This window comes from Aythya marila (genome assembly GCF_965140915.1).
Source record: "Aythya marila genome assembly, chromosome: 29".
NCBI classification, from domain to species: Eukaryota; Metazoa; Chordata; class Aves; order Anseriformes; family Anatidae; genus Aythya; species Aythya marila.
Genome location: NC_139070.1, coordinates 2,363,193 through 2,390,325, shown reverse-complemented (window position 1 = coordinate 2,390,325; position 27,133 = coordinate 2,363,193). Strand labels below are relative to the sequence as shown.

Sequence of the window (27,133 nt, the reverse complement as noted above, 5' to 3'; positions counted from 1 at the left end):
GGGCTCCGGAGCTGGAGCCGAATTCCAGCCCCGTGGCATCTTCTAGGGTGAGGACACCCCACACCCTGCCAACCAGATCCAGAAAACCCCTGGAAATCTTGGCAGCGATCTGGTTTTGGTGCCCCGGGTCCCCCCGGCCTGCGGAGCCTCCACGTGGCGCTGGGCTCGGAAAACGAGGAGCCCAAACGGCCGCGGGGCTCCCGTGCACCCCAAAACCCACAAAGGAGCTGGGCAGGGGCTGTCCCTGCCCTACAGCCCCGGGCTCGCACCCGGAGCTGCCTCGGGAGGAGCCCAGCGGCCGCGCTTTCTGCCCCCAGGTGCGTGCCACCTCCTGGCACCGCTCCCCGGCGCGCGGCGCAAAGGTCCGGGTGCCACCCGAGGGTGGAAACCGAGCGCCCTCCCCGCTCCCATCCGCACCCCGAGGCGCAGGGGGGGCTTTTTTGGTTTCCTTTTTTGTTTTTTTTTTTCCTGCTGAGCTGGCGCTCCGTGCCCCAGCAGCTCCGGGACGGCGCGGGCAGAGCTTCCCGAGCCTCCGGGCTGCTTCTGGCAGACGGGGGATTAAACACACCAGGGGGGTGTCCGTGGCTCACGGGTGCCTCTGGAGCAGGAGCAGTTTGTTCCCCGTTTTTGGGGGGAATTCCAGCACTCCTGGGTCCGGCGGGGCAGGGTTTGCCCCAAGGGGGCATCGCCTGGGCTCCGGTGGTGCCGGTGGAGGACGGGGGTGGTGGGGAGCAGAGGGTGGCGTGGGCAGCGCCGCGGCGGCTCAGGCCTGAGTCACCCCACAAACGAGCCGCCCCCGCCTGCTTCTTGCACCCATGGGTGCCCCGCTCTGCACCCCAGAGCCTTGAGCTCAGCCCGGAGCTGGCAGCACCGTGGGTAGGGCCGGAGAGCCACGCGGTGCCCAGGGTGGTCCCCGGTGCCCAGGAGGGGGGAAAAAGGCTTTGGAGGATGGGGAAACTGAGGCAGGGGGCGTCAATCCTCGCCGCTCTGCCTCGGGGTTGCCCCGCTCCTGCCCGTGGTGAAACCTCTCCGCGGTAACTCCCAGCCCCGTGCGCCCCCAGCTCCTGCGGGAAGGACCCTGGGAGCCCCAAAGGAGCAGCCCGGACCCCCGGAGGGCCCCCCCAGGCTGCTCCTGACCCCCGAAAAATGACAGAGCCGGAGGGCAGCTCCGTGCCGAGGGCACCCGCAGACCCTCACCGAGCCAGGGCGGGTGGTGGAGAGAGGGGAGGAACGGGAGGCGAAGCCGAACTCGGGGGGGGGTGACCCTTGGGAATTGGGGTGCTCCGGTGCCGGGCGGCGCAGTATCGGCAGCGGTGCAGGGCAAAGGGTTAACAGGCCCGAGGAGCTGATTTGCCAAGTGGTTCCTGGTTTATTCAGTGTGCGAAAGAGGCAGGGACAGGGGAGGGGAGCTCCGGGTGGGGAGCTGGGAGCAGGGCTGGTACCCGCCCGGCATCGCCCACCGCCACCACCGGGTCCCATGGGGCCACCCCACGGCACCGCCGACAGGTACGTCCCCAGCATCCCGGGGGGTGCTCCAGGGGGGAAAACCAGAGCTGGGGGTGACACGGGGGTCACCCCCACCCCGCTCCTAGGCCCTGTGGCACCTGTCCCCTTTGTCCTCCCAGCCCCGTGCTGGTGCCTTCCCCTCCTCTTCTCCCCGTGCCGCGGCTGCACCCATGGGAGCACGGGGACGGGACCCCCAGATCCCCACTTCCAGAGCCCCCCCCGTGGTGCCAGGAGGGTTCGATGCCAAGCTCGGTGTCGGGACCTTGGAGCCTGCTGCCCGTCCTCAGTTTCCCCATCCTGCAGCCAGCACGAGGGTCCCTTGGGTGCCCCGGGACAAGGCGCTGGTGGTCGGTGGTCACCGGTGCCGGGGAACGCAGCTCCTCCCGGAGAGCAAAACGTGCTGGCACGCGGCTCCTTCACCTGCTGCATGCTCCCAAGCCAAGGACGAGCCCCTCGGCGTCCTCACGGCGAGGATTTGGGGCTGGAGCAGGCGTTGGGAGCGAGTTTGCTTCTTGCTTCCTCCCCCGCGAGCCGTGACTGCGACCTGGCCCCGGCTGGGTGCAAAGGGCTGGGGGAGATGCCTGGAGGCGCAGGCTGGGTGCGCTGTGGCGCAGGATTCCCTCCTGCCCTGCTGGCACTCGGGGCATCCGGGGAAAAAGCATTGTCCCCAGCACCCAGGGGACACGGAGGAGCACCGAGCCGAGGGGCTGGGTGCGGGGGCAGCCCCCCGAAACCCCCGTCCCTGATAGAGGGGGACCTCTGGAGGAGCTGGCCCCTCGCCGGCACACCGAGCAGTGCCGGTGCCGTGCCGGTGAGAGGCTGCCCAAGGGGTCCCCGTGCCGACGGGGTGCACGTGGGGCTGGTGGGGTTCACGGCGGTGCAAGCGGTGGCAGCTGATGCCCGAGGGTTGCTCTCAGGGTTGGGTTTTCCCCCCCTTTCCATCGCTTTGGGGGACGCGAGGTTCCCCCCAGGCTCCTGCCAGCCCCTGTGCAGGAGGCTGGGCTCGCGCCGCGAGGTCCCCGGCTGCTTTTTACCCCAAAAGCAAGAAGTTTTGGGACTTTCTGGGTGCTTTTCCGGGCACCGACACCTTCACAAAACCCTCCAGGCCATAAATCACCTGGTGGCCTCTGGGTCGAGCCCTGCTCAGGGGTGGCAGCAGTGGCAGCAGCGCCAGCCTCACCAGGTCCCTTTCGGGACGTGCCCTCGCCACGGGTGCTGGGGACGCTCGCCCCATCCCAGGCTCAGCCTCTGCTAATTGCCGTGTTAATTGCCAGCTGAGGGCACAGCTCGGGGGTGCTCCAGCTCTGCCTGTTCTCGCCACGAGGCTGCGCCGGGAGCAGAGCCGGGCAGGAGCAGTTCTTGGCTTATTCCTTGATCCTTCTGCATTTCTCAAAGCCCCTCGCTCGGTCAGGTCCCGTCCTGGGCAGCCCACGGGGCAGGTGACGGGCAGGCAACGGAGGGAAGTTTTGTTATCTGCTGACGGGGCAGGGAATGGAAAAACAGGAAAGCGCCTGAGCTCATCCCATTTCCCTGCCTGGCTTGGGCAGAGCTGCCTGCGGGGCCGGGGCGCAGCGGGGTGAGTCGGGGATGGGGGCGGCCGTGCAGCCCGGGACCCCCCCAGAGCCTCTGTGCCCGTTGCTGTTGGGGTTTTGGGGACCTGGGCAGGGGGTGGGTGGCACAGGTTGGAGCTCTGGGTTTGGGGTGCTGGCAGGGTTTGGAGCCCGGGGGGTGCCGATGGCTCCATGACCCTAACGGCACCGCGGGTCCCATCCTGCTGCTGCCCTGGGACCGGCCCCAACAAACGCAGGGACCGGGTGCTGGTGGCAAATCCCCGTCCCCAAACACCTGCAAAGCCCCCGAGCACCCTCCCCACAGGGAAACAGCTCCCAGGGGATGCGCTGAGCCCCGTAGGGGTGAAATTTGGGGGGGGGGGGGTTCTGAGGCGCAGCAAAGCACCTTAGGGTGCACGGGGTGCATCCTGCGGTGGCTGCTGGTGTTGGGGGGGGGGGGGACAACGGGTCGGCCCCCCTCCCCGAGCTGAGCCGTGGTGGAGAGGAGCTGCTCTCGTCCCAGCCAAATTCCTGGGCGCTTAATGAGTAACCGGCGGCGAGGCGAGGGTGGTTCTGGCGGCTCCTGCGAGCCAGGGCAAACACAGCCGGGGGCCGTCCAGGGGCACCCGCGCAGCCCCCAGGCTGTGTTCGTGCAGGGCTGGGGGGGTCGAGGGGGGCTGGAGGGGGCCGGGAGCCCTCCCCATCGCTCTGTGGGGTCGGGGGCCCCGCACGGTGCTTGGGGTTGGGACGGGCGGCTCCTCTTTATGGCCACCATCGGCTTCACGGTCTGCTTGGAGCTTGTGGGGTCGGAGGGGCCTGATGGGGTCTGCAGAGCTCAGTTGGGACCACCCCAAGCTCGCCCCGTGCCCCCCAACGGGGCCGGGCTGTCCGCATCCATCCCTGACACCTCCGCTCCTCCATCCTGCAGCGCCCGGCCCCGACCCTGAGCGGGGCATGGACGGCCCCGAAATCTTCCTGGGCCCCTGCGAGGGAGCCCTCTGCGGGGTCCCAGGCCAGAAACGCCGCTGCATGTCGGCCCTGGAGCCCGTCACTTTGCCCAGCCCCAAATCCGAGACCAGCTGGGGCGAGGAGGAAGAGGAGGAGGAGGAGGAAGATGAAGAGGATGAAGACCGGTTCCGGGGGGTGCCGCTGCGGCGAGCCTGTGCCCTGCGGACCTCGATGCGCAGCCGGGACCCCTTCCGACGGCACAGCTGGGAGCCGGGCAAGGAGCTGCGGGGGGTCCCCGGCTACGACCAGCTCAGGTAGCGGCGCCCCCACCCCGTGACCCCAAACCAGCCCCCGCGCCCCCCTCGCTGGTGCTCAGGATCCTTCGTGCAGCACCCCCGGCGCACCCCAAGGCTCGCCCCACGGATACGGGGCTCGGGGCACCGATGCCACGGCTGCCCTGCTCCGGTGCCCCCCCACCCCGGGGTGCCGCAGCTCAGGGTGCCCCCCTCCCCGCCACAGCGTGAGCCTCAAGGGGCTGAGCCCCGACGACATCGACTCCAGCACGGAGCAGCTGGAGGGGCTGGGGAGGCGCCGCTGGGACCCCCGGAGAGCCCCCCTCATCCACAGCACCGAGTCCCTGCTGTCCCTGGACGAGGAGGACGAGGCCGATCTGCAGCGGGCGCAGGTAGGAGATGCTGCTCTTCCTCCTCCTCCTCCTCTTCCTCCTCCTCTTCCTCCTCCTCTTCTTCCTCCTCCTGCCACCCCATGGTGGCAGCACAGGGCCGAGGCCAGGGGACCCCAAGAACCTCGGTGGACGGAGACGGCCCAGCAGAGCCCCTGCCCCGGGTGCCTTCTCCATCACCCCAGGGCTGGGCTGCGTTATTTTTTGGGGGGGGGGGGAGCTTCATTTTGGGGAGGGAGAAATTAAACCGTGAGCCCAGGGACTGCCCGGTGCGCGGGGACCCCGCTGGCCCCACAAAGGGCAACCAGCGCCCTGCACCCAGGGACTGGGGACGGTGATCCCAGTGATCCCAGTGATCCCAGTGATCCCAGTGGTCCCGGTGGTCCCGGTGATGCCAACCCCGTGCCTGCTGGCAGGAGGACGCGCGGAGGCTGCAGGTCTACGGGGCCAGGAGCGGCGGCGGCTGCGCCCTCGCCAAATCCGCGTCCCTCAGCGTCATCGACAGCTTCCCCCCCGCGGTGGGTGAGTGCCAGCGCCCATGGGGACGGGTGGGGGCGTTGGGGCGACGGGACCCCGGCCCCTCCTTTAATTCGGGCCCCGTCTCTTGCAGAGATTTCCCCCTTCGCCTCCCAGCAGAGCCTGGCCAACGGGTGAGTGTGGGGGCGCACGGGAGGTGCGGGGGGTGCGGGCGGTGTCCCCAGCACCCGGCCCCTTTTTGGGGTGCCCCCAAAGTGGTACCGATCCTGCACCCTGCCGGTGGGGTCCTGGCACACGTGATGGGGGGCACCAGGAGCAGAATCCTCCCCCCTGGGACGGAGGGGACGGTGCCCCCCCCCCCCCCCGGCGCTGTCCCCACCCGGCCTCGAGGCGCTTTGTGCCCGTGGGGCCCCGCGGCCCCAGCGCCTGTCACAGCCCATTCCCGTCCTCATTAGGGCAGCGCACGGGGCTGGCGGGGAGCCACACGGGGACAGGGATGGGGAGAGGTCAGCTGGGGAGCAGGGGGGATGCTGAGCCTCCCCCTGCTTTTTTTCGGAGGGGTCACCCCACAACCACGGGGACGCACCCATAACCGTGGGGCTGCCCCGTCTTGGACCTCGTGGGGCAGGCGATGCCATGGGGTGGCCGAGGAGGGGACGCAGGCACCGTCCCGTGCCATCACCCCGGGGGTCCCCGCGTGCCCCCCGTGCGGGGCCGGCTCGGCGGGGAGCGAACAGAAGGGCTCTGTGCCGGGTCCAGCTGCGACGGAGCAGCCACCCCGGAGAAGCCGGGGGGCCGCGGCGCCTCGGCTCGCTCCTCCCTATTTCCTGGCCCGCGGACGCCCCGGGGACAGAGGGGGATTTGTGCGCCTGATCCCGCTCCTCCTGCAGCTTCGGTGCCGGGAGCTGCGGGCAGCTGGCGGCCTCGGGCGAACCGGGGAGCCGGGAAGGGAGCCCCCTGGGCCGAACCCTCAGCTTCATCAGGAGGATGACGGGGAAGACGAAGGTAAGGGGGAAGGGGATGAAGGGGAGAGGAAGGGTTGGGGTGGGGAGGGGGGGGAGCATCCGTGGCCGGGACCCCTCGAGCCGGGCGCTCGAGGCCGCGGGGCGGTGGTGGGGTGTGGGGTGGTCCCCAAAATGCTGCGTGGGGGTTGGGGTGGGATGGGGGCTTGCTCCTGGCTCTGCAGCCACGACGCTGGTGGCTGCCCTTTGGGGATGCTGTGCCTCAGTTTCCCCTTTCTGCTCGATGTCATCCTCGGCTGCTTTCTGGGTCTTTGGGGTCCGGAGAGGGGAAAAGCTCCGTGTACGCCCAGCGCGGTGCCTGGGCGAGTCCTGGGGTGCTCGCTCTGCCCCCCCAGAACCCCCCTCAAGCTCTTGGTGGGCATCTGAGACACTTCCCCTTCCCCAAAACCCAGCGGGAGGTGAAACAGGAGCGGGGCTGCGCTCGTGGAGCTGTGCCAACGGGGCAGGTACCGGGCACCGGGGATGCGGTTTCGGTGCCTGCGCCACCGCCCCCATCCCGGCCACCCCCGATGTCCCCAGGGACCAGCTGGCACCATCACAATTCTGACGGGCGTGATGGTGACGGGGACATGGAGGGCTGTGGGTGTGCCCGTGGGTGCTGGGGGGGGGGGGGACACTGTGCGAAGCCGCTCGCCCCTCGCAGCAACCCGGGGGTGCCGGTGGCATCGGCTGCGCCTCGTCCCGCTGTGCCGGGGACACTTCGGTGACCCGTGGCCGTGGCTCTGCGGGCACCCCGGGTGCTGTGGGGTGGGGACGGGGCCACGCTGCGGGCGGTGGGGCCGGGCCCACGCAGCGGCCGAGGAAATGAGGCTTTTCCTGGCGGCGGGCGCTTGTTTGCGCGCTGAGCTCTCCGCCCGCGCGCCCTCCCCCGGGCTCCTCCGCCGCATCCGAGCGGTTTCCTGCAGCCGCTCATTCATCTGGGCCGCTTTTCTCCCAGCTGCTTTCCAGTAAATGTCCGTCAACATTAAACCAGGAGGGTGCAGGGCCCCTGTGGGACCTCCCTCCCGTGCCTCAGTTTCCCCCTTCCCACCCGTAGCAGCAGCGACGGGATCCTAGCCCCGTGGTCGAGGCGCCCCGGGGGGGGGGCACGCAGGAGCCTCCCCGCGCCCCTTTTGCTGGAGCTGCTTTTTGGGAGAGGCGTCCCCAGCCCCCGGGGATGGGAGCTCGGGGGAAACTGAGGCACGGAGCCGCACCCAGCAGCTTGGGGGAGGTGACAGCTTTTTGCTCTCCTCCCCAACCCTTCTGGGGCCGAACCCCACCCGGTCCCCAGCGGCGCGGGGCTTTGCCGTGACGTGAGCCCATTAATCCTGCCGGCCCCCCCAGCCTTCCCCAGACAGAGGATTAGCAGCCAGCTGTGAACATCACAGAGGGTCTGGCCATCCCCGTGCTGGCAGCCCCCCAAATCCCCCCCCTCCTCGGCTCCCCGTGCCCCCCAAACCCCGCAGCCATCCCCGTTCCACCCCGCTCGGCCGCTGGCCGCGACGCTGCGAACGAACGGCTTGAAACGGGCGTTTGGGATTTTTTTTGTTGGTGGTGGTTTTTGTAAATTTTTTTTTATTTTTTTTTTTATTTTTTTTTTTTTGGCAGGGAGGGCAGAAAAGAGGCCGTGGCCGTTCGTGCCGGCCTGGCAAGAGTTTTGTTGTGAAAGCGGGGAGGGGACGGGGCCGGAGCCCTTCGCGCAGGGATTGCATCAGGCGCTGCACCAGGAGCGGGGCCGAGCTCCCACCCCCCCGCATCCCCCCCCCAAAAAAAGGGCTGCCGGTGTCTTTCCACCCCCCCCTGACCCCCCCCCAAGCCTGCTCCTCGGGGACTTTCCCAGCAGGTGGATGGGAAGTCCTGGCTTTCCCAGAAGGGGAAGGGGAGGCTCGGCAAAGGGAAGGGGTTTGGTGGCGCTTTGGCACCGGTCCCGATGCCTCTGGGGGCACGTCCCTTTTATTTGGGGGGGTGACATGGTGACATGTCCATGCCTGGGGGGGAGACACGTCCCCACCAGCCCCTTGAGTGACCCGGGGTGATGGGGATGCAGCGGGGGTGTGAGGCAGAGCCACCCCCGGGGGGGACAGCGGGGACATCGTGGGTATCAGGGTTGCATTTGGGAGCGGGCAGAGCCCCTCCGCCTCCTGCGTGCCCCCGCGGGGACAAAGGGACACACAGGGGGCTTTGTCCCAGCCCCCCCCTCCAGGGCTGGGGTTGGTGGCACAGGGCGCTGCAGGGTGTCCCCCTGGGGGGTGCCGGTGGCCGAGGGGGGGGACAAAATCAGGTGGCGGTGACGGAGCCGCGGCCGCAGGGGGACACGGGGGTCCCTTGGGACACCGCGGGGACAGGAGGAGGGGGCTGAGCGCAGGAGGTCGGTGGCACCGTTAGGGGGGAAATCCGAAAGAGGGGACCCCGAGGGGTCCCCGTGAGGCAGCCGGGGGTCGTCTAGGAGGGGGCCGCGAGGGGTTTGGCGAAGCCGGGCGCGGGTCGGGCCGCGGCCGTCGAGAGCGGCGAGGCGGCGGAGGGGAGGGACGGCGCTGAGCTATTTCAGGAAGGAAAAATAATCAGGCGCCGGGGCCGGGCTCGCCGCTGCCCGCGGGCCTGGCTCTGCCTCTTCCCGCGGAGCTGCAGCCATGTACGGCCGTCCCGCCGCGAGGGTGAGGCACGGCGAGGGGGGGGCACGGCCGGGCGGGGGGCTTGGAGAGGCTGCGGGGACCCCGCTTGGAAAGCCCCCGACACCATGGGGCACGATCCGGCCGGTGGTGGTGGTTTGGGGGGCGTGGTGATGGTTTGGGGGGCACGGTGATGGTTTGGGGGGCACGGTGATGGTCGGGGTGCATGGTGATGGTTGGGGGGCACGGTGATTATTGGGGGGCACGGCAAGGGGTGGCCCCCATCTGGCGCAGTCCCACGCGCCCGCGATGCCGTGGGGGCTTCGTCCCCGCTGCGGCGATGCCCGGCTGTGGTTTTGGCGAGGGGATGGTGGCGGCCTCACCGGGGACCCCTTGGTTCCGAGGGGGGGTCCCCGCTCTGCCACCCCATCTCCCCCCCTTCCCGGCTTCTTTACGGCTCCGTCCCGCTCGGCCGCCGCTTCCCCCTCGCCACGCGGGGCCCTCTCCCCCCACGTGATGCTCGCGGCGCCGCGGGGCTTTCCAGCACCCGGATCCGACCCGAGCGCACCGGGACGGGGCGGAGGGGGGCGGTTTGGGGGCGCTGAGCCCTCTCCATGCACCACTGGAGCCTCCCCACCGGCCACATCCTGCCCCGTTGGGGCGGCGGGGGGAAACCCGGTGCTCCCCTGGGTAGCCGGCCGCCCCTTCACCGTTTCCTTCCGTCGGTTTTTGGGGCTCCGGAGGGGAGGCGCGGGGCTGAGGCGGGGTCCGGCTGGAGGCCGGCTCCGTGCTGCCAGAACGGGGCGAAAGCGGGCTGAGATTTGGGGGAATTCGCCAGCAAACGCCACCACGAACGCCGAACGCCGCCCCGACACTGCCCCCGGTGCAGGGGGGGGGGGGAAGCAGAAGGAGGCTCAGGCCACAGGAGGAGGAAATGAGAAATTCGGAACCGGGCTGGGGGTTAAGGGAGGCCCACGGCCTCCCCAAACCCGGGTGCTTTCTGGTGGCACGAGGCTCGGGTGGCGTCGCCGCCGCCTGGCACGGGTTTCGTGCTGCTCCCTGGCCGGGAGATTTCATCCAAGCCCGGCCTCGGCAGCAGGAGGCCGCCGGGAGCGAGCCCACCCGAGGGGGGGCAACGTCTGCAGCTGCCTCGCCAAAGCGCTGAAGGACGGAGCGGTTAATTACCAGAGAGGTTAATTAAGAGAGAGGCTGTCGCTTGCCGGCCGGGAGCGCTGAAGTTTGGGCTCCGTTTCCACCTCCCCAGGGGCATCACCCCAGGACCCAGGACCCGAATTGGGGAGCAGGAGCGGCCCCGAGGGAATTTTCCCCCACTGCGGGGCCGTTGCACGGGGCCAGGCGGCCCCTCGGCCTCGGGAAACAATCCCCCTCTGTTGGTGCCGCGGAGGAAACCCCTGTTTACATGGCCTCGCCGTGGGGGAAAGCAAAGCTTTGCTTTGCTCCCTCGCTGCCAACATTTTCCCCCGGAGCTGAGCGAGGGCAGCGCGCGGCGGCTCCAGCACAAACGTTCGCCCCCGACGCCCACCCGGGGCTCCGATGGGATGCGGTGGGGGTGGCAGCACCCCCCCGGCTGGCTCCAGCGCCCGTGTTTTGTGTTTTTTTTTTTTATTATTATTTATTTTTTTGGTTACTGATTAAGCCCAAAGCTGCTGGCGCTGCCTTGCGGCTCGAGGCACGGCCTCCGCTCCTCTTGGTGAGCGTCGAGTGCCGCGGGCTGGGACGCGCCGGCGAGGGGCCGCTTGTCTCCACGGTGAGCCCCCAGGGCTGCGTGGGGACAGCAGGGGGCTGAGCGCCCCAAAATCCTCCGGGAGGATTTCGGAAAGCGGAGGGGCATGAAGTGAACCCAAAATTTCACGAAGTTAACCCGAAAGTGCACGAAGTGGCTGGCCGGAGCGAGCAGTGCCCGGTGGAAAGTGCCGCCGCTCGCCCAATTTAATCCCTTGGGGCCACGGTGCCTGGCACAGCCGGGCTTTTTCTGGCCCCATGGGGAGCGTGGCACCAGCCCCCAGGGCTGTCTGCGCCTCGGAGCCATCCCCGTGCCCCCCATCCCGGTGCCTCCCATCCCGGTGCCTCCCATCCCCGTGCCTCCTTCGCCCCGGGAAACGCGGCCCGCGTTATCTCTGGGGCAGAGCTGTGCAAATCCTGGGGGGGAGCTGCACAAATCCCCGGGGAGCTGCACAGATCCCGGCCTGAGTTAATGATCAACCAGGCCGGGGCCACCGGGAGCTCTGCGCCTGCGTCGCCCCTCCGAGGGGGGGGACGATTTCCACGGGGATAAAGTGTCCCTGGAGGGTGGCGAGGTCCTGGCAGCGAGCTGGGGTCGGGGGGCTCCAGAAAAGCCCCAAATGAGCCCCGTGCCCCCCCTGCCTCCAGGCTCGGCAGCACCCCAGAGCTGCGTTGGGTCAGCTTCTCTCGCTGGGGCCCTTTCTGAAGTCGGTGTTTTAAGGGGAAAAAGCAGAATTTCCCCAAAATGCATCCCCAGCCGGACTTCCTGAGCTCTTGGCACCGCTGCGCATCACCGCCCTGTGTGCCAGCGGTGCTTGGTGGGACCCAGATCCTGCCAAAAACTAGGGGGGGGATGAGATGTGTGCCCCAGGAGTGAAGGGGTGGGAGCTGCGCCCCTGGCTTTTGGGGCATTTCTCCCTCGGGGAGAGCGCAGCGAGCCTGGCTGGAACCGGGGGCACCGGGGGCTTCGTTGCTGAGTACCCGAGTTGGAACAGACCCACAAGGACCATTGGGTCCGACACCTGGATCCCCGTAAAACCACCCCAAAACGGTGTGCTCGGTGCCCCCGTGGGCTTTTTCTGTCCACTTTGGGCTCCGAGGCTGGGCCGGAGGCTCCGGTGTCACCCAGCGAGGGTGCGGGACGCCGACCACAGCCCCCGGAGCTGTGGGACTGCCCAAGGGCCCGCTCGGAGAGCCAGAGCTGGGCAGGGGAAACTGAGGCACGAGAGCCGAGCCCGGCCAAACCCCGGGGCACCGCTCCGGAGTGACTCCGGAGTGACTCCGCTTGGCACCGCCACCACCCCTTATCCCCGTGCGTGCGCCCTGGGGGGACCCCCGGCTCTTAACAAAGACCCCGGGGGCTGCACGAGGCCGGCACCGGAGGCACCGGAGGGGCCCTCCCCGCGGCGGGGCCGCCCCCCGGGAGGGAGGAGCCCGGTGGAGGCCGGAGGCCGCCGGGGGGGGGTCCGGGGGGGGGGGAACCGGGAGGGTCCCGGCCATGTCCCGCATCGAGGCGCTGGCCCGGGCGAGGAGCGAGCGGAGCAAGGTAGAGCGCGGCCAAGGTTTGGGGTTTTTTTTAGGGATGGGGGGGTCCGGAAGGGGTTTGGGGAAAGGGGCGGGGTGGGATTTGGGTTCTCAGCTCGTGGTCGGTGTCGTGTCCCCCCCCCCCCCCCTCGCCCGCCCCCTCCCTCTTTGGGGGCTCGCGGAGGTTGGCTCTGCCCTTCCCCGCCCAGCTGCGCGCGTGGTGAGGGGGGGGGGGGGGGGAAGTTTCGAGCGCCGCTGCTTTGCGAGGGGGGAGCCCAGGAGCCTGCCCGGGTGAGTCGGGGGCTGGGGGGGGGGCTCCGGGGTGCGGTTCCCTTGGTGGTGGTGGTTTTGGGGGGGGGGGGATTTTTAAAGAGGGGGAGGGCTTTGTGTCCCCGTGTCCCGCGTGGGGCTGGGATGCGCGCGGAGCACCCAAATCCTGCCCCGGTGCGCGGCGTGGGCAGGGCGAACAATGAGACCCCCCCCCCAACTACACCGACACTGGGGGGGGGCAGCTCTAATGTGTCCCCCCCCCGACCCCCAAAACCTCGGGGGCGCCGTTTTGGCAGCGTGGAAAGCTCCGGTCCCCGGCCGCATTGTCCGCGCCGCGGCGGAGACAAAGCCCGGCGGGGGGGGGGGGGGGGCGCGGGGGGAGAGAGAAAGGTTCCCGGGGGGGGGGGGGGGGGGAAACTGAGGCACGAGGCGCCGGCCCCCCCCGCCAGGGAACGCTTCCCCGGCCGCTGGGGGGGGGACACAGGGACAGCAGGGCTCCGGAGCGCATTTGGCAATCGCTGGCGTGGCGAAACGGTGGCTGGGGGGGGGCCGGAGGGGGGCAGCTGGTGCCTGGGCTTGGCAGGGCTTTGTGTGGCTGGGGGGGGGCCAAGCGAGCGTGAGAGGCTCCGCTCTCCCCCCCCACCTCCCGTGCCTCAGTTTACCCCCATGCAAATATTGGGGGGGGGGGGGGGAGCGTTTTTTTGGGGAGGTCCCCAGGGCGCGTGGCGGGGACGGGGAGGGCACCGGGTGAGTTTGGCCGGGTCTTTTTGTTCACCCCCGGGGGGGTCCCGGCAATGAAAGGAGGGGGGGGCTCAGCTCCAGGAGGGCTCATCCCTGGGGGGCTCATCCCCGGGGGTTTCATCCCCCACCCCCCCAAAAAAAAAAAAGCCGTTCTCCAGGGTCCGGTGCCGGGGGGAAGTGGTTGTTGGGTTCCTGCGCACGCAGCCGCGGGGGGGGGACGGGACGGTTTCTGTTTGAAAGCAGTTTCTTCAAAGCCCGCCTCGCCCCACCCAGGGCCTCCGGTGACCCCCCCCCTTTCCCTAAAGCCCCCCCCCCCATATACACACACACACACCCCCCCCGTGACGGATCCCAGGCGCTTGGAGAGGAGCCACCGGCCCCGGCTGGGCGCTGCTCGCGGGCTGCTGCCGGCAGCTGTCACCCCCCCAGCAACGGGGGGGGGCCCTCCCGAGGGTTTGGGGGGCTTTGGGGGGGGGCAGCACCCACCCATGGGCCCCCCCTCCGATTTGGCTGGGGTGCGCAGCCCGGAGGGGACCCCAGCCCCCCCCCCCCCAGGCGGCAGGACCCCTACTTTTGGGGTGACTCCCAGCCGGGCAGCCCCCCCCCCCGCCATGCTGCTGTGCCCTGAGTCCCCAAAATGGAGCGGGGGGGGGGTCCGGCACCAGGTCCAAGCCCCCTCCCCAAAATAAAACCCCGCGGCTTCGCCCCCAGCCAGGAAACCTGAGACGGCTGCGCTCTGGGGGGGGCAAATTTGGGGCTATAACGGGGCTTTTGTGCGCATGGCTGGGTTTGGGGGGGGGGGCTTGGGACCCCTCCCTCTGTGGAGCCGGGGGTGTCGGAGCCGTTTGGGCCCCGTGTGGCTCGGAGGCATCTTTTGTTGCGGAGCCGGGAAGAAACCGGCTTTGTTTGGAGCATGGGGGGGGGCACGGCTCCCCCAGCCCCCCCCAGGACGTAGCCGATGTGGACCCCAGCCACATTTGGGGGGGTCGGAGCCGTCCTGGCAGCCGGAGCCCCCTCCTTCTGTTTTGTCCCGTCCTGCCCCGGGAAGGCGACTTTCGGGGACTTCTCCGTGGGATGGTTTGGGGAGGGGGGGCTGCAGCTGGGGACCCCCCCTCCCTCGTCCCCCTTCATTTTAGGGCAGGTCGGTGCTCCCCAAACGTGCGTCCTCAGGGTGGGGGCCCCGCGTGGCTCTCGGCACCCATCCCCTGGTGATGATGATGAGGAGGAGGAAGAGGAGGAGGAGGAGGAGGAGGAGGAGAAGCTGCGCCGAGCCGCGAAACGTGGCCGGGGGCTGCTCCGCATGGCTGGATATGGGGGGGGAATTTTTTTTTTATATATTTTTTTTTTGGCTTATTTGGGGCAAAAAGGCAGGGGCGGAGGCAGCTGGGGTTGTCAGCGCGCTGAAGCCTCCCCCGGTCTGGTTGGAGTTACCAAGCTACGGAGGCAGCCGCGGGCGCGCAGGAAGAGCAGCGAGCTATCTTGGAGCTATCTTGGGCCGAGCCCCGCTCCGTGCCAGCATAAATAACACCCCCCCGTGGGCGTTGCACCGCCGGCACTGCCCTAAAAAAAAAAAACCCCAAAGCTCTCCTCCTGGCACAGCGACTTCCCACCCGCCAGCTCTGTGGGGTTTTTGGTGGCCGGGGACCCTCCGAAATTCAGGCCCGGAGGCGTCCGAGCGCGTCCCCTTTGTTCCAACGCCCGGCTCCTCCCTGCCCGTTTTGGGGGGTTGTCACCCCCCCCCCCCCCCGCCCCGTCCCGTCCCGCTGGGGTTTTGGTGCTGTGCCCGTCCCGAATGCACCCTCGGTGTCCGGGATTTCGGCTGCCCACTGGGTTTGGGGGCAGGCAGAAGGGAGCTGGGGGCGTTTGGGGGCATCCGAAATTGGGCTGGGGGATGCGCCCGTGATGCTCAGCCCGGGGGCGGTGGCGGGTGGTGGCTTCTTGTCCCCATCCCCGTCCCCTCCCCGGTTATTTATAGCTCACATCCGGCCCCCTCCGACATCCCCTGGGTGGGGACCCTGCTCCTACAGCGGGGCATCCCGTTTGGGCAGCCCCCCAGCCCCAAAATGAGCACCCCAAAAGGAGCCCCCGGCCGGATGCCTCTTGCTGTCCCTGTCCCCACCGTGCCAGCCCCCCCCCCGGGACGGTGACAGGGACGGGGACAGGGACAGGGACCCTCTGTGTTCCCCTGCAGTGCCCTGCACAAAGGCTCCGTTCATCCCGCACGGGGCCGCCAGCACCAGGCGCACCCCCTGCCCCGCTGCAGGTTTGGGGCCGCTGCCCCCCAAACCTCCCCTTTTTTACCCCAGCGCCGTTGCCATAAAGAAAAACAACAAAAAAAAAAAAAAACAAAAACAACAAAAAACCAGCGATCCACCCCCAAAATATCACCAGGGCATCCGGGAACGACGGTTTGAGGATGGTTTTAGGGCTTGGCCCCGGCCACGTGGACCCTGTGCGGTCACACCACGACCCTGCTGCCCACGGGGGTCCCGGGATCCGGCTGTGGGGCCGGGGGCGCAGCCGGGGCCGGTGCTGGGGGGCAGCCCCCGGCGTCACGCTGGGGTAAGGGCACGGGGCCGGCGGCGGCAGGAAGAGGAATCGCCTCCCTCCTTTGTCTCCCGGCTGTTTTGTTTCCTGCGCTTGGGGCCGGGACGCAGGAACTGCGGGGCCTTTTCCTCCCCCCCCCCCGGCTCTGCGCCGAGCAGCCTTCGCTTTAAAGAAGGAGGAAGAAAGAAAAAAAAAAAAAGGATAAAAAAAAAAGTGAAAAGCCAAACAAACAACAAAAAATAAAACAACACAACGGGAACAATCGCGGCACAGAGCGTGGGGCAGATGTTGTGGCCACGGGGGCTGCGGGGCCGGGATGTGCTGCTGCTCCTGCGCCCCCTTCCCGGAGGAAAGGGACCCGGAGAGACCCCTCCGCGGGGAGCGGGTGAGCGCCGAAGCCCCCCCCCACCCTCCCCGGGCTCCCTCGCTGCCTCCGGACTAACCACGGCCCCCCCACCCCGTGCCACACGGGACCCCCCCCAGCATCCTCTAACGGTCCCCGGGGAGGGGATGGGGATGTTCTGCCTGTGTCTCTGGTCCTCCTCACCTCCCTCCCGTCTTGCTCAGCCTCCCTTGTCCTGGGGGGGGGGGGTCTTTGCCTCTTGGACCCCCCCCCAAGTCCTAGGGAGCCTCCTGTGTGCGCACCGCGACCGCCGCCGGCACCTCTCCATCGGGACGGCTGCGCTGGATGCGGGGAGGGGGTGTCAGCGGGGTGCAGAACCCTTGCTTCTCACCCCCCCATCACCCCCTCGGTGCCAGCTCGGCATCACAAATCTGCTGCCCCCCCCCCCCCCACAGATTTTGGGGGGTCAGCTCGGCCAGGGCGCGCTTCGCGGGCACCCCGGTGCCAGGCACGGCCGGGGCTGGGCGCGCACAAAGCCGGCTCTGTGCCGGCACGGCCGGGCTGCTGGGGGGCAGCGCCTTCTAACTGGGGGGGGGGTGGGTATCGAGGTGGGGGTGTTATGGGGGGCACCCTGCGGCCCCCCACACTTTTGGGGCCGGGACAGCCTGCAGCAGCTGCTCAGGAAGCCGCAGCTCCCTTCCCTTTTTCGAGAGGCCAAAACCGCAGCAAGCCGCGGGCGGCCACGGTGGCACCGGGGGTCCCCCGGGCAGGACCCCCACCCCTCAGAGCAGGAGGGGCACAAGTGGCCCCCGAAACCCTATTTTGGGGCTAAATGGTGAAAAACACACACTTTGGCTAACGGGTGAGGACGTGCAGGGCTGCCCATTGCCACCATGGCTCCCGGCGATGCTCCACGACCCCGTGGGCGCAAGGGGAGCAGCCCCCCGCCCGCTGCGGCCCCCGCCGCTCATCCCCATTGGGGCTGGCAACTGCGGTGCCGGGGGGGGGTGGGGGGGAACGGGACGACGTGTGCTGGGGCGGGGGGGGGGGGATTTCTCCCGCAGCCTCCCGGTTGTCATGGTTATCGGATGATGGGAAGCACGGGAGAGCCGAGCGAGCGGGGTGGCTTTTCGGCACCCGCCTGCTCCCCGCCGGGGCTGCGGCAGCGCCCGGCGATGGGGGACCCCCCGGGACGGGGGGCGACGGGGGAAAACGGGGTCCCGCGCGTGTCCCCAACCCCGGCCACCGCCAGCAGAAGCGGCCCCAGGGAGCGGGGGGCTGCTGCTGCTGCTGCTGCGCCGGGGGGTGCCGGGCGCCCGCCGTGCCGCAGCCCCGCCGTCACGCGCCCGCCGCGTCTCCCCGGGCAGAGCAAGGAGAAGGAGAAGATGAAGGAGGGCAAGGAGAAGGACGCGCGCTACACCAACGGCCACCTCTTCACCACCATCACCGTCTCGGGGATGACCATGTGCTTCGCCTGCAACAAGAGCATCACGGCCAAGGAGGCTCTCATCTGCCCCAGTGAGTGCCCCGGGTGTGCCCGCTTGGGGTTGCGGGGTTCGGGTGTGGGTGTGGGACTCGCCCAGTTGCCCCCAGTCCGGCTGTCGGGGCTCGTACTGGGAGCTGCGGGTTGGGCTGCGCGCCCCGCGGTCGCTGCCGCCCACTCTGTGCCGCAGGACGGGGCGGGCTGCCGGCTCGGTGGCTATTTTGGGGCTGCTCCATCGTGGTGTGGGGGCGTGGGGGGGTCCTCCCCGGGGCAGGCAGAGCCCCCGCAGACCCCACTCGCAGCCCCACGGTGCCCCGGGGTGCGGACACGGGGTGCGGAGAGGCAACGGGTGCCAGCCCTGGCAAGAAAATCCCGCTCCTGGGCATACCCAAACCGTTCCCTTTCCTTTCCGGGGGGGTGCGGGGGGACTCCTCGGCACCCCGGGGTGCCTCACCCTGCTGGGTGCTGCAGGCTGTGGCTCGGGGGTGCTGCGGGGGCTCAGCTGCTGCCAGCAGCTGCGGTTCCTCGCTGCGGCCACCTCTGCCCAGCAGCAGCTGGCGGGGGGCCGAGAGGATCCCCGGGCCCCCGCTGCAGCTGCGCCCATCGCTCTCAAGACCGGGGAGGGGTCCCCATAGCCTTGGGGGGGAGAGGGGGGGGGATCAGGGGAGCAAGGAGGGTGCCCCCCCCCCCCCCCAAATCTTTTCCCTCCATCTCGCCCCGTCCCGCAGCTTGCAACGTCACCATCCACAACCGCTGCAAGGACACGCTGCCCAACTGCACCAAGGTCAAGCAGAAGGTGAGCACCCGCCGGGGGGGCACCCACTTGGGGGGGGGGGACACACGGATGGGGGACACCACTGACGCCTCTGCTGCCCCCCCCCTGCAGCAACAGAAAGCGGCGCTGCTGAAGAACAGCTCGGCGCTGCAGTCGGTCTCGCTGCGCAACAAGAGTGAGTGGGGGGGGACGTGACGTGTCCTGGGGGCGGGGGAGTTTAGTGGGGGGGGGGGGGACACGCGGGGACAGCCCCTCCCCGCCAGCTCCGGGCCACCCCCGATGAGGATCCCGCTCCCAGCCCTGGGGACACCCCCCCCCAAGGGTGCAATGGAGGCGTGGGGACACGCGGGGGGACCCGATACGGGGGTGTCCCCGGGGTGGCGGGGGTGCTGCGTGTGGGATGGTGTGTGTGGGGGCAGCTTGGGGGTGGGGGGTGGTGCTGAAACCCTGTGTCCCCCCCCCAAGCCGCCATCCGGGAGCGCCCCAATTCTGCCATCTACCCCTCGGAGAGCTTCCGCCAGACGCTGCTGGGCCCCCGCCGCGGCCGCCCCTCGCTCTCCCTCTCCAAAAGCGTCTCCACCACCAACATCGCGGGGTAAGCAGGGCGAAAAGGGGGGGCCTGGGGGGGTCAAGGGGGCATCCCCGGGGGTGTCACCTCCCTGCTGTGTCCCGTCACCCCCCCAGGACGCTGAACGATGAGTCTCCCCTGGGGATTCGGCGCATCCTGTCCCAGTCCACCGACTCCCTCAACATGCGCAACCGCACGCTCTCCGTCGAGTCGCTCATCGACGAAGGTGGGGACCCCCCCAAGAGGGGAAAAAAAAGGACACGGGACCCCCCCGGTGACACCCAAATAATGCCCCCCCCGGTCCTGGCAGGCCCCGACGTGATCCTCAACCAGCTGCTGAGCGATTTTGAGACGGACGAGAAGGATTTCGAGGCGGACTCGTGGAGCCTGGCCGTGGACAACAGCTTCCTGCAGCAGCACAAGATGGATGTGATGAAGCGCCAGGACGTCATCTACGGTGAGAGGGGACAGGGCACGGGGACAAAACGGGGCTTTTGGGGGTGGGGAAGGGGGTTCCGGAGTCCGGGACCCCCGGGGGTGGGTAGAAGTGGGAGAGGTGGGGATAGAGCGGGGGGCGCGGGCTGTGGGGTGGCACGGGGATGGGGACACGGGGACGGGTTGGGGATGTGGGGATGGGGACACAGAGCTGGGGGGGGGACACAAGGGCTGGGTGAGGGACAGGGACAGGGCAGAGGTGCAGGGATGAGGGGACAGGGCCAGGGAAAGGGCCAGGAGGGTTTGGTGCAGAAATTGGGGGCGGCGGGGGCACGGCAGGGGACCCAGGTGGGTGGCAGAGGCGTGGGAAGGGGGGCGCGGAGATGGGGGCGCAGGGACAAGGCTGGGGACACGGGGACAGGCTGGGGACGCAGGGACAAGGCTGCGGAGATGGGGTCAGAGCGGGGGGCACCGGGGGGGGCACCGGGACGCCGCGGCTCTGCCCTCTTCTCACCTCTCCCCCCGCCGCCCCCCGGCAGAGCTGATCCAGACGGAGATCCACCACGTGCGCACGCTGAAGATCATGGGCAGCGTGTTCCGCAGGGCCATGCTGGAGGAGCTGCAGCTGGACCCGGGCACGGTGCAGAAAATCTTCCCCTGCGTGGACGAGCTCAGCCAGATCCACGAGCGCTTCCTGGCCCAGCTCCTGGAGCGCCGCCGCGACTCGCTGGCCCAGGACAGCAACAAGAACTTCGTCATCAACCGCCTGGGGGACATCCTCGTGGGCCAGGTCGGGCGACGTGGAGGGTGCCGGGTGGTGTTGCCAGTGCCATGGGGGGGGGGCTCAGCCCGCTGAGGTTCCCTCCCCGTGCGCCCCCCTCCCCAGTTCTCGGGCAGCAGCGCGGAGCAGCTGAAGAAAGCCTACTCGGAGTTCTGCAGCAGGCACACCAAGGCGGTGAAGGAGTACAAGGACCTGCTCGCCCGCGACAAGCGCTTCCAGCACTTCGTCCGGGTGAGGGCGCGTCCCCACGCGGCTGCCTTGGCACAGGGATCCCCCCCCCGGGGCGCTAGGGGCAGGGTTTTGGGGACCCCCCCTGCTAGTTCTGGGCTCCGTGCCCACGGAGAGGTGATGGGGACGGGGAGGGGAGCCGGTCAGCATCCCCCCACCACCTCCGTGCCTCAGTTTCCCTCCCTCTCCGGTGCCTGCACCGTGGCGGTGAGCCCTTGGGGGGGCTGCATGCAGCTCACGGCGTGCCCCCCCCTTTGCCTTTCTCCCCCTCCCCCCCCAGAGGATGGCACGGTCCCCGCTGCTCCGGCGCCACGGCGTGCCCGAGTGCATCCTGCTGGTGACGCAGCGGATCACCAAGTACCCGGTGCTCATCGAGCGCATCCTAAAAAACTCCAAAGGTAACCGGGGAGGGGGGTGGGGGGCACGGCGGGGATCTCCTCATTCCCGCAACGGGGAGAGGGGTCTCCAACCTTCCCCCCTCGCCCCCTTCCCGCGCGCACCCCCAGACAACGAGGGCGACTCGGCGGACCTGTCGCGGGCGCTGACGCTGGTGAAGGAGCTGATTTCGGGGGTCAACGAGGAGGTGCACGCCTGTGAGATGAACGCCCGGCTCTGGGACGTTTACCGGCGCGTGGACGGGCGCGCCAAGGCGCCGCTGCAGTGGGAGAGCCGCGCCGGCCTCTTCGGCAGGGACGAGCTCCTGCGGCGCAAGCTGGTGCACAGCGGGTGCATGCTCTGGAAAACGGCGGCCGGGCGCTTCAAAGGTGGGCTGGGGGGGGAGAGTGGGGGGGCTGGGGGGAGTGTGGGGGGGCTGGGGGGGGTGTGGGGGGCGTGCTGGGGACGTGGGGGGGATGTGGAGGGGGTGGGGGTGGTTGGGGAGGTGTGGGGTTGGGGAGTGGGGGGGTGCGGGAGCAGGGTGGGATGGGGATGGGGATATGGGGTGGGATGGGATGGGATGGGATGGGATGGGGATGGGGATATGGGATGGGATGGGATGGGATGGGATGGGATAGGATGGGATGGGGGCAGGGTACAAGGGGATGGAGCTGTTGGGGGACATGGGGGGCCAGGGGATGGGGTACCAGGGGGTGGGGGTGTTGGTTGGGGGAGCAGGGTGCCGAGGGATGGGGGTGCTGGGGAGCAGGGGATGGGGGTGCTGGGGATCAGGGAATGGGGTACCAGGGGATGGGGATCAGGGGGTCGTGGGAGCGGGGGTCCTGGGGAGCAGGGTGCCAGGATGCTGGAAGCCAACCCTGGCTGTAACAGTGCCCGGGGGGGGTTGGGGGGCACCCCTCACCCTCCCTGCTCCCTCCTCGCAGACATCCTGGTGCTGCTGATGACCGACGTCCTCATCTTCCTGCAAGAGAAGGACCAGAAGTACACCTTCCCCATGCTGGTGAGCCTTGGCAGCCCCCTTTACACCCCCTAAACCCCTCTCCCTGCCTGCAGCAGCACCGCTGGCACCCCCACGGGATGGTGACACCCCCCTTATTCCCCCCCCCCCAGGACAAGCCGGCCGTCATCTCGCTGCAAAACCTGATCGTGCGCGACATCGCCAACCAGGAGAAGGGCATGTTCCTGATCAGCGCCGCGCCGCCCGAGATGTACGAGGTGCACGCCGCCTCCCGCGACGACCGCAACAACTGGATGAAGCTCATCCAGCAGGCCGTCAGCCTGTGAGTGACCCCCCCCCCCCGGCCCCGACACTTCCAGGGGGTGGGGGGGGTCCCCGCGGGGGTCTCCACGGCCGTGGGGTGCGCGGCGGGGACGGGATGGGGTGATTGTGCTGGGGGCTGCGGCAGGAGGAGGATCCTGGGGGTGGGTTGGGGGGGGTGTGGTGGGTTATGGGGGAGTGTGGTGGGTTATGGGGGGGGTGCTCTGACCCTCTGACCCCCCCCCATCACCCTTGCAGCTGCCCCAGCCGCCAGGACTTCCCGCTGATTGAGACCGAGATCGAGGCGTCCCTGCGCAAGCTGAAAGGTGGGGGCGGTGGGGGTGGCATGTCCCCATGTCCCCACGTCCCCAGATCCCCACCCCTGTGTCCCCACGTCCCTGTATCCCCAACCCCATATCTTCGTGTCCCCATCCCCGTGTCCCCCCATTGCCATATCCCCATCCCCGTGTTCCCATCCTCGTGTCCCCATGCCCCACATCCCCATGTCCCCTTCCCTGTGTCCCCATGTCCCCATATCCCCTAATTTGTGTCCCCATGTCCTGGTGTCCCCATATCCCCATCCCCACATCCCTATATCCCCATCCGTATGTCCCCATATCCCTGTGTCCCCATCCTCATGTCCCCATGTCCTGAGGTCCCCATCTCCCCATCCCCATATCCCCACGTCCCCATCTCCCCATCCCCGTGTCACCATCCTGGTGTCCCCATCTCCCCATCCCCATCCCCGTGCCCCCCCCTCACCCCCTCCCCTTTACCCCGCAGACCGCATCCTGCAGCACGACCGTAAGATCGCGGCGCTGCTGGAGGAGAAGGTCGGGCTGTTCGCCGACATGCTGGCGCTGACGGGGGGCTGCGAGGAGCCCTCGCCCACCCTGGCCCCGCGCACCCTTTTCCGCTCCGACTCCGGCGAGGGCTCGCGGGGGGAGCGCCTGCTGCAGGACGCCATCCGCGAAGGTGCTTTTTGGGGGTGGGGGGGGACACCCCAACCCCGCAGCCCACCCCGGGAGCTCGCAGCCTCGGTGCCTGGGGAAACTGAGGCACGGGGAGGGGGCCCCGAGGGTGCTCAAGGCGCGTGTCCCCGCAGTGGAGAGCCTGAAGGAGATGTTGGCGGGTGTCGGGCGCGAGCGGGACCAGAACCACCTCGCCGAGGCCGAGAGCTGCCCCAGCCCCGGTGCCAGCAGTAAGCGGGGGGCAGCCTGGGATTTGGGGGGGGGTGTTTGGTGGGGGGGCTGATCCAGCCCCGGGACCCCCCCACCCACCCTGTCCATCCTCACCCCTCTCCGTCCCCGCAGACGGTGACACCGGCAGCTTCAACGGCGCCCCGGAGTTCTGCAGGGCGGACTCGGACGCAGGGCAGCGGGTGAGTGCTGGGGGGGGGGGCACATTTTGGGAAGGGAGGGGGGGGTCTCCCCATGCCGGGACCACCCCGTGGTGACCACTCTGCTCCTCCCCGCAGGACGGGAACGGCAACCAGCTCCTGCAGCGGGCACCCCAGGAGGTAAGACGGGGAGGTGGGGGGGGAGACCCCACGATGCGAGCGTGCCTCAGTTTCCCCCCCCCCAAAACCCTCCCCTCCCACGTTGGCTGAGCGCTCCCTCTGCCCGCAGGAGGTGAACCAGCGGCTCATGAACCTCTACACCCTGCTGCACGGCCTCCAGGTGGGCGCACGGGGCACGGGGGCGCACGGGGAACAAGGGCGCACGGGGGTGGCACGGGGGGGACCATCCGCCTGACCCCCTCCACCCCCCCCCAAAATAAAAAAAAAACAACCAACCAACTCTCCCCGCAGGCGGTGGTGACCCAGCAGGACACGCTGCTGGAGCTGCGGCTGCAGGAGGGCGCCGAGCGGCGCGAGAAGGCACCGGTGGTGGCACCGGCACCGGTGGCACCGGTGGCACCGGCGGCGGCACCGAGCGAAGCGGGGCGGCCGGGCGAGAGACCCAGCTCGGAGCTGGCTCTGCTGCAACGGCAGCACGCCCTGCTGCAGGAGGAGCTGGCCCGCTGCCGGCAGCTGTGCCACGAGCGGGCGCAGGAGGCGGCGGGGCTGGAGGGGCGGCTGCGGGGCAGCGAGCAGGAGCGGGCGCGGCTGGAGCGCGAGCGGGACGAGGCGCAGCGGCAGCTGGCGGCGGTGCTGCGCCAGGAGGGGGGCGGCGGCGGCACGCGGGGGCGCCGCGGAACGGACCCCCGGCGCAGGAGCTTGCCGGCGGGAGACGCGCTGTATCTCAGCTTCACCCCCCCGCAGGTAGGTTTTTATTGTTGTTTTTTTTTTGTTTTTTTTTTTTAATATTTATTTAATTTTATTTATTGGGGGGGTGGTGGCGCTTGCGCATGGCACGGGTGTGCCGGCGACACACTAGCTCGGCTTCACCCCCTCCACTGGTACAGGATGGGAGTTTATTATTTTATTTATTTATTATTTTATTTATTATTTTATTTATTTATTATTTTATTTATTATTTTATTTATTATTTTATTTATTTACTTACTCATTCATTTATTTAGGGGGTGGCGCTCACGCATGGCACAGGTGTGCCGGCGACACACTAGCTCGGCTTCACCTCCCCAGCTAGTACAGGATGGGATTTTATTATTTTATTTATTTATTATTTTATTATTTTACTTATTATTTTATTTTTTATTTACTTATTATTTTATTTATTTACTTACTTATTCATTTATTTGGGGGGTGGCGCTCACGCATGGCATGAGTGCCGGTGATGCGCTGTACCTCAGCTTCACCCCCCCTGCAGGTAAGGGAAGGGACTTAATATTTATTTATTTAATTAATTTTTATTTTAAATTTTTTATTTTATTTATTTATTTATTTATTATTTTATTTATTTATTTATTTGGGGGGTGGCGCTCACACATGGCACAGGTGTGCCGGCAGTGCACTCCGTCTGAGCCGCACCCCCCTGGAGGTAAGGGAAGGGACTTTTTTATTATTTTATTTTTATTTTATTTTATTTTATTTTATTTCATTTTATGTTTTATTTTATTTATTTATTTTATTTCATTTCATTATTTTATTTTATTTTATTTTATTTCATTTCATTTATTTTACTTTATATTTTATTTTATTTTATATCCATTTCTCCATTCATTTTGGGGAGGGGGGGTCGCTTCTCACGCATGCCACCCATGCGCCCAGCCTCACCTCACCGGGAGGGTCCGGGGGCTTGCGGCTGACACCCCCCTCTCCCTGTGTCCCCCCCCCCCCCTCCACAAACACATCCCCTGCAGCACCTGAGCCACGGCAGCAGCCCCCCCGGCCTCTCCTTCCAGCACCACCACGCTTTCGCCACGTGCCCCCGGGACGAGCTGGATTATCGGGGAGAGCCCCCCCGGCTGCGGGAGGGCGAGGACGCGCTGGAGGCGCTGCTGGAGGACGAGGGTTTGGGCAGCCGCCGCTCCCCCCCCGCCAGCCCCCGAGGTGGGTCCCCCTAAATCCTGACCCCCCCCACCCCAAAAAAAGAAAAAAAAAAAGAAAAAAAAAAAAAAAAAAAAAAAAGCTGTGGGGAGGGGGCGAAATTCAATTTGGGGGGGGGTTGTGGGTGACCCACGGGGTGGGCGTTCGGCTCCGGGGTCTCCATCCTGAGCGGGGTTGGGGGGTGCTGATGGTGGGGGGGTGCTGGTGGTGGGGGGGTGCTGACGGTGTGCCCCCCCTGCCCCCCCCCAGATTTCCTGAGGATGCAAGACATTCCCGAGGAGGTGGAGAGCAGCCAGGAGCTGAAGGAGGGCGACGGGGGCTCCTCGGACAGTTAGGGACCGGCCCCATGCCCCCCCCCAGCACCCCCTGCCCCCCCCCCAAAAAAAAAAAAAAAAAAAATCCTTCCTGGAGCAGCCCCCCCCCCCCCCCCTTTGGGGAGCTGCTCATCCTACAGGAGCCTTATGGGTCAACGGGGTTTGGGGTCGCCCCCCCCCTCTCCATCCTACAAGCTAGTGGGGGGGGGGCAGTGGTTTGGGGCTGATATTTCTCCCCCCCCCCCTCTGTGATTAATTTATTTATTTTGTCTTATTGGGGTGGGAGGAGGCAGCTCGGGGGGGGGGGCAGGGATGGGGCTGGGGGCTGCAAACTGGCCCCCCAGTGCCCCCCCCCCCAAGCAGGGCCGGCAATTCCCAAATTGACCCCGTGTCGGGGAGTGGGGGGGGGTCCCAGTACGTCCCAGTACATCCCAGTGCAGGGCAGGATCCATCCCCACTGTGAGTGGTGCTGGGACGGCGGTGACGTCCCCGGGGGGGTGGGGGGGCGAGCCTGAGCCCCCCCCCTGCCCCAAAACTCCAGGTTTGGGGTCGGTGTTTGGGGGGGGGGGGGAGCCCCGCACCCAACGCCAGAAGCGGCCGCCGTCGGTCCTCCTCCCTCGGTGTAACTGAAAAACGAAAAAAAAAGGAAAAAAAAATAGAAAAAAAGGAAAATAATTAAAAAAAAAGAATAAAATAAAAAACCCGTTTGGAGCCAAGCTGTGTGCAGGGGGGCTCTGGGATGGGTGGGGGGGGAGCAGCGGTGCCCCCCTACCCCAAAATAAAACCCAAATGGGTGCGGGGAGGTGGTGGGGGCCGAGCCCGGAGGGTGCGCACCCAACGCGTCCAATGCACCCAACGCACCCACACCACGCCCAGTGCACCCAGTGCACCCAGTACACCCACACGCCGCACCCAGCACCTCCCGGCCTCGCTGCGGGACGGCGGCCTCGGTTTTGGGGACCCCCCCCCCCCCGTTTTGGGGTGCAGCCCCCATGAAGCGCGTCTTCTCCTGCTCCAGCTCGCCTGCGGCGGTGAGTCGGGGGGCACCGGGGGTGTCCTGGGGTTGGGGACCCCCCCCAGGTGCCCAGCAGGATGCAGGGGGGGGTCGGGGTCCCGTTACTGGGGTGCTTTGGGGGAGCTGGGGGGGCTCCCATGGGGCGTGGGGGGGGTTCAGGGGTCCCCTGCCAGCGGTGCACGGAGAGGTCACCCCACTACGGGTCCCCGTCGCACCCTAAATCTTGGCCCCAAAACTGGTCCCGATGGCAACATCCTGGGGGCTGGATCTTAATGCTCGGTGCCAAACTGGTCCCAGTGCCGGTCCCGGTGCTGGTCCCAGTCCCGGTGCTGGTCCCGGTGCCCACCCACAGTGCCTGGCACGGCGGCACCCCGGCAAACCGGGCGGGCTGGGGCAGGCAGGGACACGCTCGCCCGCCACCGCCCGGCTCCCCGGGTGCCACCGGGGTCCCCATGTCCCTAGGGTGTCCCCCCCCGTCCTATTTTATT

General features: G+C 67.9%; 1 protein-coding gene across 7 annotated transcripts; it reads left to right on the top strand.

Moving 5' to 3' along the window:
* The first annotated feature begins 1,413 nt into the window (after positions 1 to 1,413).
* Positions 1,414 to 26,336, top strand: ARHGEF2 (Rho/Rac guanine nucleotide exchange factor 2). 7 transcript variants are annotated; one of them, XM_082780865.1, is made up of 27 exons: positions 1,414 to 1,506; positions 3,985 to 4,318; positions 4,524 to 4,689; positions 5,103 to 5,208; positions 5,297 to 5,336; positions 6,054 to 6,168; positions 17,309 to 17,459; positions 18,153 to 18,220; positions 18,311 to 18,374; positions 18,665 to 18,794; positions 18,884 to 18,993; positions 19,078 to 19,224; positions 19,742 to 19,992; positions 20,089 to 20,214; positions 20,492 to 20,609; positions 20,718 to 20,975; positions 21,531 to 21,607; positions 21,718 to 21,887; positions 22,124 to 22,191; positions 22,649 to 22,840; positions 22,971 to 23,066; positions 23,179 to 23,246; positions 23,343 to 23,384; positions 23,494 to 23,544; positions 23,676 to 24,128; positions 25,172 to 25,319; positions 25,566 to 26,336. In XM_082780865.1, exons 2-27 carry the CDS (start codon positions 4,011 to 4,013, stop codon positions 25,649 to 25,651), a joined length of 3,609 nt encoding a protein of 1,202 aa, XP_082636991.1. In that variant the 5' UTR covers positions 1,414 to 1,506; positions 3,985 to 4,010; the 3' UTR covers positions 25,652 to 26,336. The 7 variants fall into 7 exon arrangements, with proteins under 7 accessions (XP_082636991.1, XP_082636992.1, XP_082636993.1 ...); XM_082780867.1 differs by having other exon boundaries at positions 1,416 to 1,506; positions 25,130 to 25,319; positions 25,566 to 26,335; XM_082780866.1 differs by lacking the exon at positions 25,172 to 25,319 and having other exon boundaries at positions 1,415 to 1,506.
* Positions 26,337 to 27,133: the final 797 nt, after the last annotated feature.